At 42.0% G+C, this 16,155-nt stretch overlaps 1 protein-coding gene across 7 annotated transcripts in view; it reads left to right on the forward strand.

The window, feature by feature from the left end:
• Window positions 1–16,155, forward strand: part of SETD2 (SET domain containing 2, histone lysine methyltransferase) — a 67,662-nt gene that overhangs the window by 15,598 nt on the left and 35,909 nt on the right. For all 7 annotated transcript variants that reach the window (XR_456348.3, XR_015797830.1, XR_015797829.1 and 4 more), the window contains 8 exons: window positions 827–5,292; window positions 6,247–6,378; window positions 7,297–7,425; window positions 9,288–9,411; window positions 10,291–10,368; window positions 12,436–12,533; window positions 13,763–13,889; window positions 15,771–15,905. Coding sequence is in view for 4 of the 7 variants with exons in the window: in XM_088150619.1 (XP_088006745.1) it covers window positions 827–5,292; window positions 6,247–6,378; window positions 7,297–7,425; window positions 9,288–9,411; window positions 10,291–10,368; window positions 12,436–12,533; window positions 13,763–13,889; window positions 15,771–15,905 (5,289 nt within the window). In the remaining 3 variants the exon portion in view is untranslated. The remainder of the gene's footprint in view (window positions 1–826; window positions 5,293–6,246; window positions 6,379–7,296; window positions 7,426–9,287; window positions 9,412–10,290; window positions 10,369–12,435; window positions 12,534–13,762; window positions 13,890–15,770; window positions 15,906–16,155) is intronic.

Raw genomic sequence — 16,155 nt, forward strand, 5'->3', positions numbered from 1 at the left:
AGAAGTCAGCCATTAAAAGAAGAGTAATGGCATTGGAGAGGGGGTCAAAAAAGTAAAAAATCTTGACTTTTTGACACACACCCCATCCCCGAACAGGATGCTTCATAATGCCTTACATTGGAGCTGTAATGGTATGTAGAAATGACCTTGGGAGACAGGAGTGAGAGCTGCAGATGGGACAACCGGCATGTAAAAGATGTCTCAGCCCACAGAAGGAATAGGGGCGTGGGAAGCGTTTCAGAGGGACCCTCCCTAGCTTGCTGGAGAGTAAAAGGAAAGGAAGGGAGAAATACTTTCAGTCTTGCAAGATTGATGTTAGCCCTGCGAGGGAGTCCAGACCAGAAGCACAGCCAGGAGTACTAGCTCTAACTTTATTGTTAGGTTACGTTAATAGTATCTTGTAAGACAGAAAGTATTTCTCTCCTCCTTTCCTTTGACTCTCCGGAAAACTAGGAAAGGTCCCTTCTGAAACGCTTCCCGCACCATCCCCCCTTCTGTGGGCTGAGACGTCTTTTACATGCCGGTTGTCCCCTCCAGGACTCTCCTTCCTGTCTCCCAAGGTCATTCCCACATTCCGTTACAGGAGCCTTCAGCCCATCTTCTCGGTTAGCGCATCACTTTGTTTCCTGGGTTAGAGTTCCTGTCAGGTATTGGGGAGTCGGGCAGAGGTCAGCAGGGAATGGCCACCTCCTTTTTGCTGAAGAAAATCACCAGGCGGTCAATCCACAGGAAAGCCCTTCCCTAGCAAATGGTCCCAAGTCTTGAAAATGGTCTCTTAGTGTTTGGCCTTTCTTTGGGTTTTACTTGCTCATTTCTTGCCTTGTAGGGCAAGACCGAAAATGTACAGAAAACTGGCTTTGTCAAAGGGCCAGTCTTCAAGGGAGTGGCCTCAAGCCGTTTCTTACCCAAAGGCACCCGAACGAAAGTGAACCTTGAGGAGCAAGGGAGGCAGAAAGTGTCCTTCAGCTTCAGTCTCACCAAGAAGACTTTGCCGAACCGATTTCTGACAGCCCTTGGGAACGAGAAACAAAGTGAAAGCGTGAGCGCTTCTGCCGCACCCCTTCAAAGTGACTTTGCTTCCAAGGTGAAAACAGAGCTTGGTGATACTTTGGGGGTTGCAGAGGAATTTTCACCCCCAAAGCCTAAGGCGGAACTGGGCAAGATCCATTTTAAGAAACATTTGCTAAACGTTACCACAAAACCTTCCCCGACTTCTGCCGGGCTGCCAGTGCCAGTAACTCCAACGCCACCTGCTGCAGCAGAACTGGGGGAGGCGCCGTCATCACCACCTCCCCCTCCGCCCCCTTTTCCACCACCCCCTCCTCCACCTCCACAGATAAAACCAGCTCCAACACCAGTACTAATTCCAGCAACTTCACCGCAAGTTTCCGTTGCAGTCCCAGCACCTGTTGCACCTCTGTTGACGTCACCTGTAGAAACCATTGTTCGAACAACAAAAGAACCACCATCCAAAGCGCCACAGGAGACTTTGGAACTAAACGTTCTACAAAATGCTGTGCTGGGTGGCTCTGAAGAACATCTGGCTCAAGTTGTTTCTGAGGAAGCAGAACCAGTATCAGTAAAAAGACATTCCCACATTGGGAAGGAGGAAGAAATTCCAGATAACTCAAAGGGTGCTTCCCTGAGTTCTAAGAAACAGAGTTCAAGGAGGAAGTTCTCTTTGTCTGATGGTACGTTGCCAGGTTCTGAATCTGATGAAGATTCTGTGAGGACTTCTTCAAGCCAGAGGTCCCATGAAATTAAAACATCAGCAAACTCTGAGAAAGAAAAGGATTCACGAAAAAGCTCTGCTTCTTTCAAAATGGAAGAGCAGGCAAAGTTCTCTTCGCGGTCTAGATCAGAAAGGGATGAAAAATATTCCAGCTATTCCAGATCTGAGAGAGATTCAAGGTACTCTTCCTCACGGTCCCGATCGGAGAGAGAGAGGAGGCGAAGCAGATCCCATTCCCGCTCTAGATCTGAAAGAGGTTCTAGAACCAGCTCCTCTTATTCTAGATCTGAACGGTCACATTACTATGATTCTGACCGGAGATACCACAGAAGCTCACCATATAGAGAGAAGACACGATATTCCCGTTCTTACATGGACAGTAGAGCAAGGGAGAGTTCTGATTCAGAAGAAGAGTATCGGAGGATGTATTCTAGGTCTACAGATTCAAGGCATACATCATCTCATTCCTCGTCTTACAGAGATTCCAGGACCTCTTCCTCTTATTCAAAGTCTGAGAGGGAAAGCAAGACAGAATCCACTCATACTGATTTGGAGAGAAGAGGAAAACTTGCAAAGTCAGACAGAGAAACAAGAAGGACTTCAGAAAGTGATGTATCGAAAAGGTGCTCTCCCATCAATGAACTGCGACATCGGAGGGATGCCTCCCATTCTAAAGCAGAGAGCAGTGTGAGTTCTTCCCGAACGAAGTCCACCTCTTCAAAGACATCTGCGCCCAAGTCAGATAAATTTAAAAGTTCTTTCTGTTGTACAGAATCTGAGGAAATCAAAGATCAGTCTAATTGTGTAGACTCAGAGACATCTTGTGTACAAAGCTGTGAAACAAAAACTGCTGTTACACAGAAGCCAGAAACAGAAAGGACTGTTTCTCCATTAAGTCAGTTAAATGATTCACTTACTTTCAGAAAGCTAGATGAATCAAAAACGGGTTCCCCTATTTCTAAGATGAATGAACTTGCAGGAATTGATAGCCATATCAGTATTAAGGAAATGGAATCTTTAGTTAAAGTAAAACATGATCAGTTAAGGACATGTTCTCCAGTAGAACTGAATATAAATGGGTCCCCAGAAGGTAGGAACAATAATACCGCATTGTCCTGTACTTCTGAAGTAGAAGAGATTGAAGTGTCTTCTGACGATAGTTTAGATAGACCTGAGCCACCACATCAAGCCAAAAGTCCTAATTTGAATAAGTTGCCATCGAATGGTATTCAAATGGTATGTCTACCTAAAGGATATAATCCAGCCGATTCTCTTGTCTTTTTGGGTGAATCCAACCTTTTGCCGAAAGAAAAAATGGAAGTTTCAAATCCTTCTGAATATGAATGTGTATCTTCTTGTACCAAGCATGTAAATCACTCTAAAACATTGTCTAAAGAAGTGAATGACCTAACAGATTCCTCTTGTAAAACCAAAGATCCTATCCCTTGCTACTTTTCAGACGATGCCCCTGTTTCTTTGTATTATTCAGAAATTGAAATTGAAGCGGAGCCTTCAGATACAAAAGCTACTCAAGAATCTTTTATGGGTATTCAAACAGAGATACATACTGAAACATTTATGTCAGCTCACATGGAGGATCAAAATCCATCCAGATTGGCTCAGGAAAGTGAAAAATGCACAAGTTTCAGTTCAGTAGAGCATACACCAGCCAGAGATTTTACAACAGAAGAATATTTTGTGGAAGTAAAAGTAGACAATCAGTGCGTTGCACAGCAGCAACAAACTTCTGAAAATATGTTCCAGCTGGAATCACCCATACAGCAGAAGCCTAATGAAGTCTTAACATGTCCTGAAGTTGCACTTGAATTAGATATTCTGCATGCAGATTCCATTGTAGAAAAAACAAAATCACCTTTTAAAAATGAGCATTCTTATTATTTAGAGATGCCAGTGAAAGAACCTGAGAAGGAAGAACAAGTTGAGGAGAAAGATTCAGTTCCCGTTGATGAAAGGGTCACGTCTGACTTGGAAAAATCTCCTGGAGTTTTGCTGATGAGAGACAAAGAGGACTCCCTGGTGGAATCTGCATTTTCAGATGTTTTGTCCCCTTCTTGTGATATTGTAGTTACTGTAGAAGAAACAGAAACTATAGAAGAAGCGCCCAGGTATGGTAGCAGCAGCAATACTCCAGAAATCTTTTCCGTTCACAATGAAAATTATTCTGATACTGCTGAAAGTGCGAGCGAACAGGCGAGCGATGAAAGTGAGACAGAGGACTCTGATTCAGATGATAGCAGCGTTCCAAGGAATCGCCTTCAATCCGTTGTAGTCATTCCAAAGAATTCTACAATAACCATGGAAGAGAGTAGTTCTTGTTCCTCACGGAACAGCCAAAGTAACAGACGTTACTTGGATCACTGGGAAGACACCAGGCCAGAGTCCAGCAAGCCGTTCTATGAAGACATGCCAGATAGCTTGGAACTGAATAACAGCATGCAAAACGAAAGCAGAGGCTTGCCTTCTAGAGACACCGAGGGAAGCTCAGCAACGTCTACGGAGCTCAAGAGAATTGAGACAGTGGGTCCTCAGCCCGATGCCTCCCAGCCTCAGAGCGATGATGTTGACAGTACAAGTCACTCAGAGCAAGCATCTGATTCTTTTCATAAGCCAGACGAAAGAATAGTCCTAAACGAAACCACCTCGGTCACTCGGTCAGTTGGCATGTCACAAGGAGAAGAGCTGCACTATCTTTCCAGGAACTTTGAAATGTCCAACACAACGGCCAGGTCACAGACCGGTGTTTCCAAATCAGACCGTAGGCAGGGGAGGTCTGCTTTTGCAGGTCTCTCCAACACCGCTGATTTCTCCAGGGAGGATGGCTTTCATTCAACAGAGGACTTGGGGAACTTGGGGTGGGATTTCTCCCAACCAGAGAAGCCAAGCAGCACATACCAACAGCCTGATAGCAGCTACGGAGTTTTCCCAGGTTATGTTTATCCCCCACCCGCAGGGCCGTATGTTGGGTCTCACAACTACTGGCACGACAATGGCTACTGGGACCCAAGACTGACCAGCAGACCTTCTGCAATTAGTTATGAGCGAATCCAAGGGCAGGTCCCGGATTCACTCACTGAAGATCACGAGGAGTACGAAGAAGTGGACCGATGGGTCGACGAAAGCCAGCTCTATTTCCCTGATCAGTCAGTTAAGTTCCAGGCACGTGACCCCAGAGAAAAGGGTTCTGTTCAGGGCCATGAGATAAGCAGCAACTCGACTAAAGACTTCCCAGTGGTAAGAGAGAGAAAAGAACCAGTTAATAAGGTGTTGGAGAAAAATGACATGAAAGAACGGGGGCCGCTGAAAAAAAGAAGAACCGATTTGGGGAGTGATTCGGAGAGTGATGGGGGCTCCCAGGAAAGGAAGAAGGTCAAAGCAGAGAGTGAGCAGTTGCCTGTCCTGCCCCAGGGCTCCCCGGCAGCTCGGCCGTTGTGTTTCATGGAAGACTTCCGGGACCCACAGCGTTGGAAAGAGTGTGCCAAGCAAGGGAAAATGCCCTGTTACTTTGATCTCATTGAAGAAAATGTGTATTTGACAGAAAGGTAATTAGCTTCACTTTCTTATGAAAAGAAGTGCATGCCATCGTGGGGTGGCAGGCCAGGTGTATATAAAGCCTAAAAAGTTGGATCTGACAGAGTGAGAACAGGGATGGGCCATTACAATTCAATCTTGTTCAGGATGCTCTAGTGAGAAAAGGGAAGACCTGGAGGGGTGCGGCATTCAGATCCAAAGTGGGGAAAATGCTTCGGATCTGGTGTGAATGAGTGCTTGACAATGGCTCCTTAAAGTAGCTGTGTCTTTTCGTGGGTTCATGTGATGGCCACAGAGTTCCAGGAAAATATATGCTTGAGTTAAGGAGGTGTTACGGAGCCACCAACACATACAGTGAACATACCCGGGCCAGATCCAAAGCATCTTTTCCACTTTTTACCCCTCTGGAAAGAACCATTTTTAAATTGGGATTGACCATTTTGAAGACATCTGTTTCAGGCTAATTTTACAGTCAGTGTACTATCTATCAGGAAATTATTAGGGGCTCACTCTTTCCATCTATACATGTTACATTGCTAAAAATCACTATTTTTGCTTAGTTTCTTAGCTTTTGAACATTTTTAAGATTTTATACCCATACCCGACCCCTTAAAAAGTAAGATTCAGAACCCACTTTTTCCCCCTTGAGCTTGTGTATTAATCTATTCACCATTTAGGAAATATTATAATCATAGCAAGCCTAGAACTATTTTAAAGTAAATGAGTAAATAAAGTTCACCTCCCTCCATTGTGATTATTTCTGACTAATAAAAATAATAAAAAAGCAGTGTATCAACTGAATACAGTTTTAAATGAAGAACTTACGGGGGTTCTTGAAATGTTTGCCCTTAACATAAGAGTCAGGTTAGGGCAAAATAATCTGGTTGGGCCTGCTATACTTCTTAAAAAATATGGGTCTCTTTTCCTAAAACTTTTGCCAACGTAACTCTATTCATGCTCCATAGAAAAAAGAATAAATCGCACCGTGACATCAAGCGGATGCTGTGTGAATGTCCCACTCTTTCCAAAGAAGAACGAGCACAAGGGGAAGTAGCGTGTGGAGAAGACTGTCTAAACCGTCTGCTCATGATCGAATGGTAAATTGCAGTTATTTTCGACCCCGATTCTAAAACGCTACATAGGGAGAAAAGTGCACCCCAAAATGGAATAATTTTCCTGATCATTAAAAGTTGCATGCACACAACGTATTTATTTTGATCGTGGATGCTTGTGGGGTGATGAGCAGGTGATTCCCCCCCCCTTTTTTCCACTCCTTTGATAGGAGTCCTGAGGTTTATATTGTATTGCTGATTTTTGCCTAAACAAATATAATGCATTGATACCTTGCATTGTATTGATAGAATTAAAACTTTTATCCCGTTTTTATTTATTTATTTGTATCTTGCCTTCTTACCTATCCCACCTTTATGTTTGGAGGTAACTTACTAGGGCAAGTAGGATCTAAATGTTGAGAATCGTATTTTAACTTCCTTCTTGAAGCCTTGTGAAATCATTTTGCCTCTTCAGAGAAAGTTGGCAGAATATTCATTTAATCTTAGACAACAATTGCATCATGGCTCCAAAATGGTTTTCTTTCAGATGATGTGTGTCTAAATGTTGTAATGTTGCTTCCTTTAGAGCAGTGTTTCTCAACCTTGGGAACTTTAAGACGGGTGGACATCAACTCCCAGAATTCCCCAGCCAGCCATGCTGGCTGGGGAATTCTGGGAGTTGAAGTCCACCCGTCTTAAAGTTCCCAAGGTTGAGAAACACTGCTTTAGAGAAACATATGTGGGTCTGATAACATGCAGGGGCATCCAGAAGTCCAAAAGTGACAGAAACTCCACCCTTTTTTTTACATGCATTGCCATAAACCAAGAGGTGGAGTTGCCGTCATGGCTGCCATTGTGACTTTTTTTGACTCCCTCCACATCAATGCCCCGATAACCATGCTGAATATAAGCAGAAGAGTGACTAGGCAGATCCGTCTGATGCACTTTTCACGTTGTGCTTAGTTCTTCGAGGTGTCCAAATGGAGAGCATTGTTCCAACCGGCGGTTTCAAAGGAAGCAGCACGCAGATGTGGAAGTCATTCTGACCGAGAAGAAAGGCTGGGGCTTGAGAGCGGCAAAAGACCTCCCTTCGTAAGACTTCTCCAGATCGAACCCTCCTCACCCCCACGGGCACTTTCTTTTGAGAAGCACAGAAACTTTCCAAAAAGAAGGCTCTCCTGATTCTGTTGTCCTGGGGTAGATTCTTAGCTTCATTATTCCATGAATCATGAACAAAGGCACCAGCCTTTAGGGTTTCCTCTGCAATGGTCCCAGGGCTCCAGAACCAGAACAAGGCTCTCATACACCCCCCCAAACAATTAGTAAAACCGGAGGCTGACAAAGTTAAAGTGAAACAGCTTCAAACCCCTCTTCCCCTCCCCATCATCCTCAGAAGAAAATGGGTAGTGGGAACAAAGGTATCATCATCTCACTGTAATCACACAACGCGCTTGAGCAGCTTAATCACAAACTTAGCACTCTTAGTTTTAACCCTGGTTGGGTTTTGTGTAGCAGAACGTATCGCACAGACCCTGCCTGCTTTCGTTTAGGGCTCAGTGTTTTGTGCAAACTCAGAAAACAGATCGATTCAACAAGCCCATTAAATATACTGCGTACCACAGCCTATATCTGTATGGTCTACCATTCAAGTCAAGCTTATCTATGGGTGGAGCATGGGGCCCATTTAGTAAGATTCAGTAGGGTAGGTGTGGAAGCCATGATAAACCTCACTTGCATGGACCTTTTTTATTTTTTTGCACACACCATGAGAATTCATGAAACTGTCTTTAAGGAGGTTGGCTGATATGCCGTCTAAATGAGTAATGCCTAGTCTGATCCAGATTTGCTCGGCTACCATGATGTCGAGGCCCTAGCACCAGCCCAAGATCAAGGAAACTAGATCCACGCAGAGCCTCATTAATGAGCTTTAATGGCAGGAAAAAAGAGATTAGAAACTCTTGGAAACTCGATAAGTCTACTCCAGCACTTATCTATTAGGGAGTCCATGAAGGTGAAGTCTCTGAGTAGTCTGATAGTTTTTTCTCCTCCCAGATTTCCCAGCGGCTGGATCCACGGCTTGCTTAAGACATAAGCTGAAAGGCCTGTCAGGAAAGCCTCCTTTTTCTTTCCTTGACTCAGAATGCTTTTACAGCTGATGGATATGCTGCCTACGATGAGGGGATTGTAATCCAGAACATCTCTAACATACTACCTTGACCTCCAGCTGGTTCCCAAAACTTCCTGCAAGAGCCCTTTACTAGTCTGGCCACGGGCAGTCTTGGTAGACATGGCTGGAGTTCTAAACTTATATATGGGTAGGAAGAATTTAGTCTATGCCAGTGTTTCTCAACCGTAGCGACTTGAAGATGCATGGACTTCAACTCCCAGAATTCCCCAGCCAGCATGGTTGAGAAGTTCTGGTGTAGAGAACAGTGTGATGCTAGTAAATTACATAAGCTCATTCTACAAAGTTTGGTAAAGGATTAGGACGCATCATTTTAAACTCTCAGCTTCAGTTCAGTGACGGCCGCCTTTCTAATTGCAGTTTATCTTAGATTTTTAGGAACGAACCCTGATTCCCAACGCAAAGGAATAAATAAAGCCAATACTGCAGTACCATGTTTCAGTGTTCCCAGTTAGACAGTAGCTAATCCATAGGAAACTGTTAAGCCTTGGATTTAGCAGTTAGGCAAAACAGAGGGCTCTTTCCTGGTTTGTAACAATTAGCCCTTTCTCAAATCTGATGGGAAAATATTGCCCATTCTAAGAAACCCTGCTGTATATAGGGAGCGAGCCCCTTGGCCTAGCAGAAATTTGGAGCAGTGACTCTGTTTAAGGCAGCAAATCTGCCACGCTGTCGAGATTCAGTTTGTGGTTCAAAGCTCAGGTCCTGCTGTGTTTCAGATGTGCGTGCGTGCATTTTAATCTTCTAATCTTTCTTTGGGCCTGCTTAGTAACACCTTTGTCCTGGAATACTGTGGTGAAGTGCTGGATCACAAAGAATTCAAAACCAGAGTGAAAGAATATGCCCGAAACAAGAACATCCATTATTACTTCATGGCCTTGAAAAATGATGAGGTGAGTGTCAGCATTCGTGGTAAAACAGGAGCAACTGCAGCCTATGCCGTCGTTGGTACAAGTGAATAAGAGTGTTCTGCGTTGGCAGTGGGGCAAATTAAACTGGGTGGGTTGGGGATGAGGTACAGCGTAGAGCAAAGAATTGTGCCTAAGTTCTCCCTTCTCCCTTCACTTAGAACAACGCAGTAGCTATTCATAACAATATTATGCTGCACTAATTGAAAGAGTAATAATTATTAAAAGGATGTCCTGTGAGATTTTTAATAATGTTTAGGTACTTCAGTTTAGTTTAGTTAACTTGGTATACAGAATCTCTGGGCAGTCGTAGCTGCTTTTTACATTGGAATTGGCATACAGTTGATACTAGCTTACATAGATCTGTGTGTTTGTATGTTTCATTTTTTTGAATCCAAGGTAGGGTCTCTCTTTGTTCAGGTAGTCCTCGCTTAACCACAGTAATTGGGACCAGAAACTCCATCGCTAAGCAGCTCAGTCATAAAGCACAATGTCACGTGAACGTGCTGACTTACAACGGTAGTTCCAGGACTTCTGGTTGCTGTTGTTAAGCGAGTCCTGCATTATCGTTAAGTGAGGACATCCCATGATTGCGACTTGCAACTTCCTGCTGGTTTCCCCATTGACTTTACTTGTGGGAAGCCAGCAGTGAAGATCACAAATCTGTGGGATGCTTCAATGGTTGGAAATGCAGGCCAGTTACCGAGTGTCCTAATCGCGATCACTTGACTGTGGGGGCGCTGTGACAGCCAGACTTTGAGGACCGGACATAACTTCCACTTGTTCAGCACCATCATAACTTTGAATGGTCGCTGAAGAGGTGGTTGTTAAGCGAGGACTACAGCTATTTCCCTTTTTTTTCAGATAATAGATGCAACACAAAAAGGGAATTGCTCTCGTTTCATGAACCACAGCTGTGAACCAAATTGTGAGACGCAGAAGGTGAGTTGTGGAACGCTGCTTTTGGCACAGCATCAGCTTTGCTTTGTCTTGCGGATCGACATATTTCATAGAAGCATTTTTAAATTACATCCACTGCAGTAAGTGCCGGCATGATGGTGAAATACTGTCATTAGTTGATCTCTAGTGATTTTAAAATAATGCTGACTATAAAACTTGCTGGTTTAAAACTTGAATCATGGTTCTCAAGATGTCACTTGTGTTGTGGTTGAACCACTTATACACATTATATTAAGTCATAATGAGGTTGATTTTGGTCTGGTGAGATGTGCAAACACAGCCATTCTGGTTGATAAACATTGGTTTATGGGTTAAAATTATTTTTAAACCACACTATGGCTTAGTACACTGTGTGGACACAGCTAAAAATACAGGTGGGAGGCAGGTTCTGACCACAAACTTCAAATGCTTGTCATTAATTTCATTTTGTAAATAATAAGCTAGTAATTATTATTATGAAAATATGACACCAACAAGTGAAAAATGGCTTGGAACATTTGGGAACTTCTGTGTTGTTTGATCCCATGGAGTCTATTCTTTGAACCTAAACATTTGGATTAACTTTCTGTAGGCTTTGCCCCATGAAATGGTTGTTGAGAAGGAATTTGTTCTTCCCAGCATTTTGGAAATTGTTTTCTGAAGTTGGAATTCTGTGTAGAGTTGAGTTTCTTACATAACGAAGAAGGATCCAGGGCGCTTCCCCACCACTTTATTTAAGAGGATGTTAAAACCAAGTTTATGCTTTAATGTTCATTATGATTTCCATACATACACTAAGACATGCTAGTAAATTTTAAGGCCAGTGTTGGTGCTCAACAAACCAACCGTGCCTGGGGTTTAAGATTGGCTTTGTTTTTGTTTTATCTGTTGACTATTTAAGGTCACTCTGATTTTATCAGTCTAACTCATGTTTTAAAATGGAGATCCATAAGCATTATTTTCAGCTAATGAGGTCCTGCTGAAAGCTATGAGAGGCTGGGAGGACAGGAGACAGGATCTGGGGCATGAGTGCTGTATCAAACTAAGAGGATGAGGCCCAGGATGATGAGTAGAAAGAGGTGCTGTTCAGGACAAAGTGCTGATGGCAAATCAGAGAATCAGGAGTTCCCATGCAGAAAAATACGGGCCTAAAAGTCAGTGTAAGTTGCATGCAGGATAGGCCAAGAAGCTTTGGGTGCTAAGGCCATTGTTGGTCAAGAATGGCCCAAGAGAAGCTTTGTATGTTTGCTGAATTTCACCATGTTTATTCTTTTGTGAACATTAAGCAAGATAAAACTTAGACATTGGGTTAGTTTGATTTTATTGATATATTAACTGGACTTATCAACCAACCGAACTCAAACAATGTGGCTCTGGGTGGCATACCAACCCCCTTACCACAATAACAACAACAACCCCCAGGGGACTCCCATTTAACTGGACCCAAATGCCTGGGGATTTAATTGGATTTGATTTCTAGGAATGATTAACTTGATGACTCTTCAGGCAAATAAGCCAGAGTTGAAAATAAGAAGGCTTCCTGTATGTCCCTCAGTATCCTGTGATCAGAGATATCCTAGGTTAGCTTTTCCCAACCTGATGTCATCCCAGCTCCCAGAATTCCTGCCCATTCTGGCTAGAGGACTCCAGAAGCTGCAGCCCAAATACATCGGGGGGTGGGTGGGTTGGGAGTTACACTGGGTGGACCTTCAATCCATTCTTATACAAGATACTGATGTTTTTTTCCTGTAGAACTGAAACTAATTTTCAGTGACCAGCCCAAGTAAAAACAGCATGTGCCAGTTTGAAAACTGCAGACAGGAACATAGGTGGTTGTTTACATCAGCCACTTCCCATTTTGATGGAAAGGGAATGCTACAAATTCTAGCTAAAGAAAGTTGGTGTATGTTCGTATAAAGTACATGCATGGTTTTCCTGGTTCTTTTGACACAGGTTGGCATTTTGAGGCCAAGGACTTCAAAGCATCATTGATTTCTGTTTTAAAAATTAAGATGCTGCAGTTATGAATGTGCCAATTAAGCCTACTGTCCTCTGTTTCCCCCACTTTAGTGGACAGTGAACGGGCAGCTGAGGGTTGGCTTTTTCACCACCAAGCTAGTATCATCTGGCTCGGAGCTAACTTTTGACTACCAATTCCAGAGATACGGGTAGGTGTTGCTTCCTTGTTTCACTCGCTTTTCCTTGCTGTTGCTCTCACACGAGCAGGAGCAGATTTAATATTTTCCAGCTTTCTTGAAAATATTCCAAGTGGCTTACAGGGGCGAAGTTGAACTCAACAATATGCTTGAGAGTACAGTTGATTAATTAGTTTGGAGAGTAGAATCTCTCCATCTTTTTGTTAAATGTCCTTTTTATCACAGAGAGAGAATGAATCAATCAATCAATCATCCTCTAAAAATGAGAGCAGAACTTTTAGATATTCTGACTACTTTGAATGTGAGAATAAGAAACTTGCTTGATACATAGTGTTGTCTGAATGATACAGAAGGTATTTTGATTTAGTGTTGATTAGTTTTAATTTGTATGATAATCTGCTCTGAGAATTTTTCTTACATGGTGATCTTTTCATTGCTCTGCATAAGACACTTCCTTTGAATCAACTGTTCAGCAGCTAATGTTTGTTTTAATTTATATAAAAAACAGACATGGGGTTAGTTTTTAGGGTAAGTAACGTCTTTCTTTTTTTGTAAGAATAATTTTGAGTTGTATTTATAACATAAATTTGTACATTCTTTTAGCCTTGATAATGTAAGAAAAAGATTGATACATCCTTCATTTGTCATATTAAATGAAGGACTTACGTGGAACGCATACTGCATTTTTTACAGAGGTGTAAGAAATCAAGAAAGATGTCTAAAAAGTAGGGAAAAGAAGAAGAAATGAAAAGCTAAATAATAGATAATACAAAAGCTAAATAATAGATAATACAAAAGGATGGTAGGAGTTAAGCTCAGAAATGTTTGAGGTTTGGAACTGTGAAAATAGTTGTCCGTTCTGCTATAGAATACATTATACAGATAAAAGGAACTTTCAGGAAGAGTACCTTATTTAGTAGATAAAGCTGGAGACCACCTAGGTTCTTGAAAATTAGACAGAAGTAAAAAACTATAGAGTAAAAATGTCACAAATTATCTGTTTGTCTGACAGATTCTTGATAAACTAGATTTTCCCACAACTCCCTTCACAACCCATTCTTACTTTAGGCTGTTGTACTTCAAAAAGTATTCTGTCTATCTGTCGCTGGATTTCAGTTACTAGCTTTTAACCATTAGCTGACATTGATGGTAGCAATTCAAAGTAATGGTGTCTTGTTTGGGCTGTTGACGAGGTGATGTCTGTTTCATTCACTCGGTGTTGTGATATGTGTTTCAAACAGCAAAGAAGCACAAAAATGTTTCTGTGGCTCCACCAACTGTCGGGGTTACCTCGGGGGAGAGAACCGGGTCAGCATTAGAGCCGCAGGAGGCAAAATGAAAAAGGAGCGGTCGCGTAAAAAAGATTCGGTAAGTGTTGAAGCAGTGGGGCAGTGAGAGTTTTAAAACTGGGCAGCTCGAGTGATGGCTTTTGATGTCCTTTGATCTCCCGCTGTCTCCCCAAGCTGTCTAGGGCCGGACAGGTGCCCCAGACCAACAGAGCAGCATCATTGTCACTGTTCTGTGGCTTTGGGATCCTTTTGCACTGCCCCCTCCAAGCGTGCGAGAGCTTTAAGGCCTGATTTTCCCATTGTGATATTGTGGACCCATTTGCTCAGTGTGGTACTTTCTCCCGTGAGCGGAACGTCCTTCTCATTTAATGCTTTGCCTCATGTAAGTAGCCCTGCATCTCTGAAGCCAGTATTAAAAAAAAAAAATCAGTGGTGTGAAACTTTAGACCAAAAGCAGACAATCTGGTGCCTTCCTGTGTTTTGGATTACGGTACGTCCCCTGCAGGCCTTATCATTAGCCAAGCTGCTTGGATATTGGAGCGGTTGCCAAAAGATCTGCAGGCCTCTAACTTGCTCGCTCCTGTTTTGGACTATGGATCCAACATTAAAAAAAACCTCTTAATTTTCAGCAAGTTAATAATTCATCTTTTAATTTCTTTTGCATATTTTTATTCTAAAGCATTTAAGGAATAAAATAAAAGAATTCTACATAAAAAAGGAAGTAAAAGATTAAATAGTGGATGGAAAATAAAATATCAGTAAATAAACAATTTACAGTTGACATAAAATTTAAAATTCAGGATTTCACTGATTAAATAATTAATTGAATATATAAAACCAGGCTCATCATATCATCTTAAGGAATGATTCCAAATCACTCCAAAACTCTAAACATTAATATTTATATTTCTGTTTATATTTATTTCTGAATTAAATGGACATGATCTTGTAAAAAAAAAACAAGAGAGAAAATAGATTTTTGTGTTATTCGATATTTTTTTAAAAAATAAAGCTTGAATTGAAACAGTTATTTTCTGCTAGGGAACTTTCCAGAACAAATAAATAAAAAATATCACAATTTATTAAGAGATGCTTTGACAGCTGCTAGGACAAATTTGTCCCAACATTGAAAAAGAGATACTTTGCTGACAATATCAGACTAGGAAACCAAATTTGGGGAATAGGCAGCAACGACAAAATTACCAGTATACATCCAGAACAGGAGCTTGACTAAGGTTAAGTGAGAAGGCCCTCCCTACATATTGTATGCCATTCACAAAACAAATTTAGATTCTTAAGAGGGAAATATTTGAGGCAAAAAGAGTAACCAGAAGCAATTTTAATGTTTCTGAATATTTCAGTGTAATTATCAGTTGGATGCAGTGGGAGAGAATTTACAACTCATTTGACTTAATTAAATTTCTAGCCAAAGTCATATTGGAATTTAGGAGCTTTGCTACAGTTCTACAGGTATGAGACAGGGAAGTACTGAACTGTCATGCCAGCAAAGATTCTGAATAAATTTGACCCAGCAAGAAAAAAGCTTACAAAATTTTGGTGACTGGCGTAGAGTAAGATTGTTGATTTATGGGGCACTACATAAATGTTCAGATAGGATTTAGAGAGTTTTTTTTAATTGTAGATCTGTTAAATTTAGGATATGCTTACATTGTCAGTCTTCTTCTGTTGCTTTGGAGGTATTAACTGTGATTAGCCATCGGTGTGTTAGTACCTTTCCTACGTGATGTGTTTATATACAAAAGGAATTTCTTTAGGAACAGGATTAAGCTTTTTACTTAAGAAAGATCTAGAGAGCAGTTATAGCTTTGTGGGTTCAAGATGGCACCTGATCTAACCCAGGCGGTGCGCTTAAAAACAAAAACCAGCCTGAACTCAGGAATCTGTGGGCGAGTGGACAGATTCTGTGTCTTTTCTGCAACTTTTCCTTTGGCTTTTGTAGGTGGATGGAGAATTAGAAGCACTCCTGGAGAACGGCGAAGGGCTTTCCGATAAGAATCAGGTCCTCAGTTTGTCCCGCCTGATGGTGCGAATTGAGACCCCGGAACAAAAGCTCACCTGTCTCAAACTCATACAGGTGAGACCCCGGAACAAAAGCTTGCCTGTCCTGTCTTTTGGTTGTGATGTGGTTGGCGGAGATATTAAGGGGTGCTAAGTGGAGAGGAGGAAAAAAAATGAGACCCTGGGATTTTTATGGCCTGGGGGGTTGGGAGTTACTGATGTAGGGAGAGTTTCCCATTCTCTGTTTAAAATGGGAAGGTATTTCAGTGAAAGCAAGAGAAGGTGCTGTCTTCATTCTTAGAAACCAACACATAGACCTTTATGCT

Source organism: Python bivittatus, unplaced genomic scaffold, assembly GCF_059951505.1.
Source record: "Python bivittatus isolate LINGU-HERP-01145 unplaced genomic scaffold, Pbiv_v1 ctg000610_np1212, whole genome shotgun sequence".
Classification (NCBI taxonomy): Eukaryota; Metazoa; Chordata; class Lepidosauria; order Squamata; family Pythonidae; genus Python; species Python bivittatus.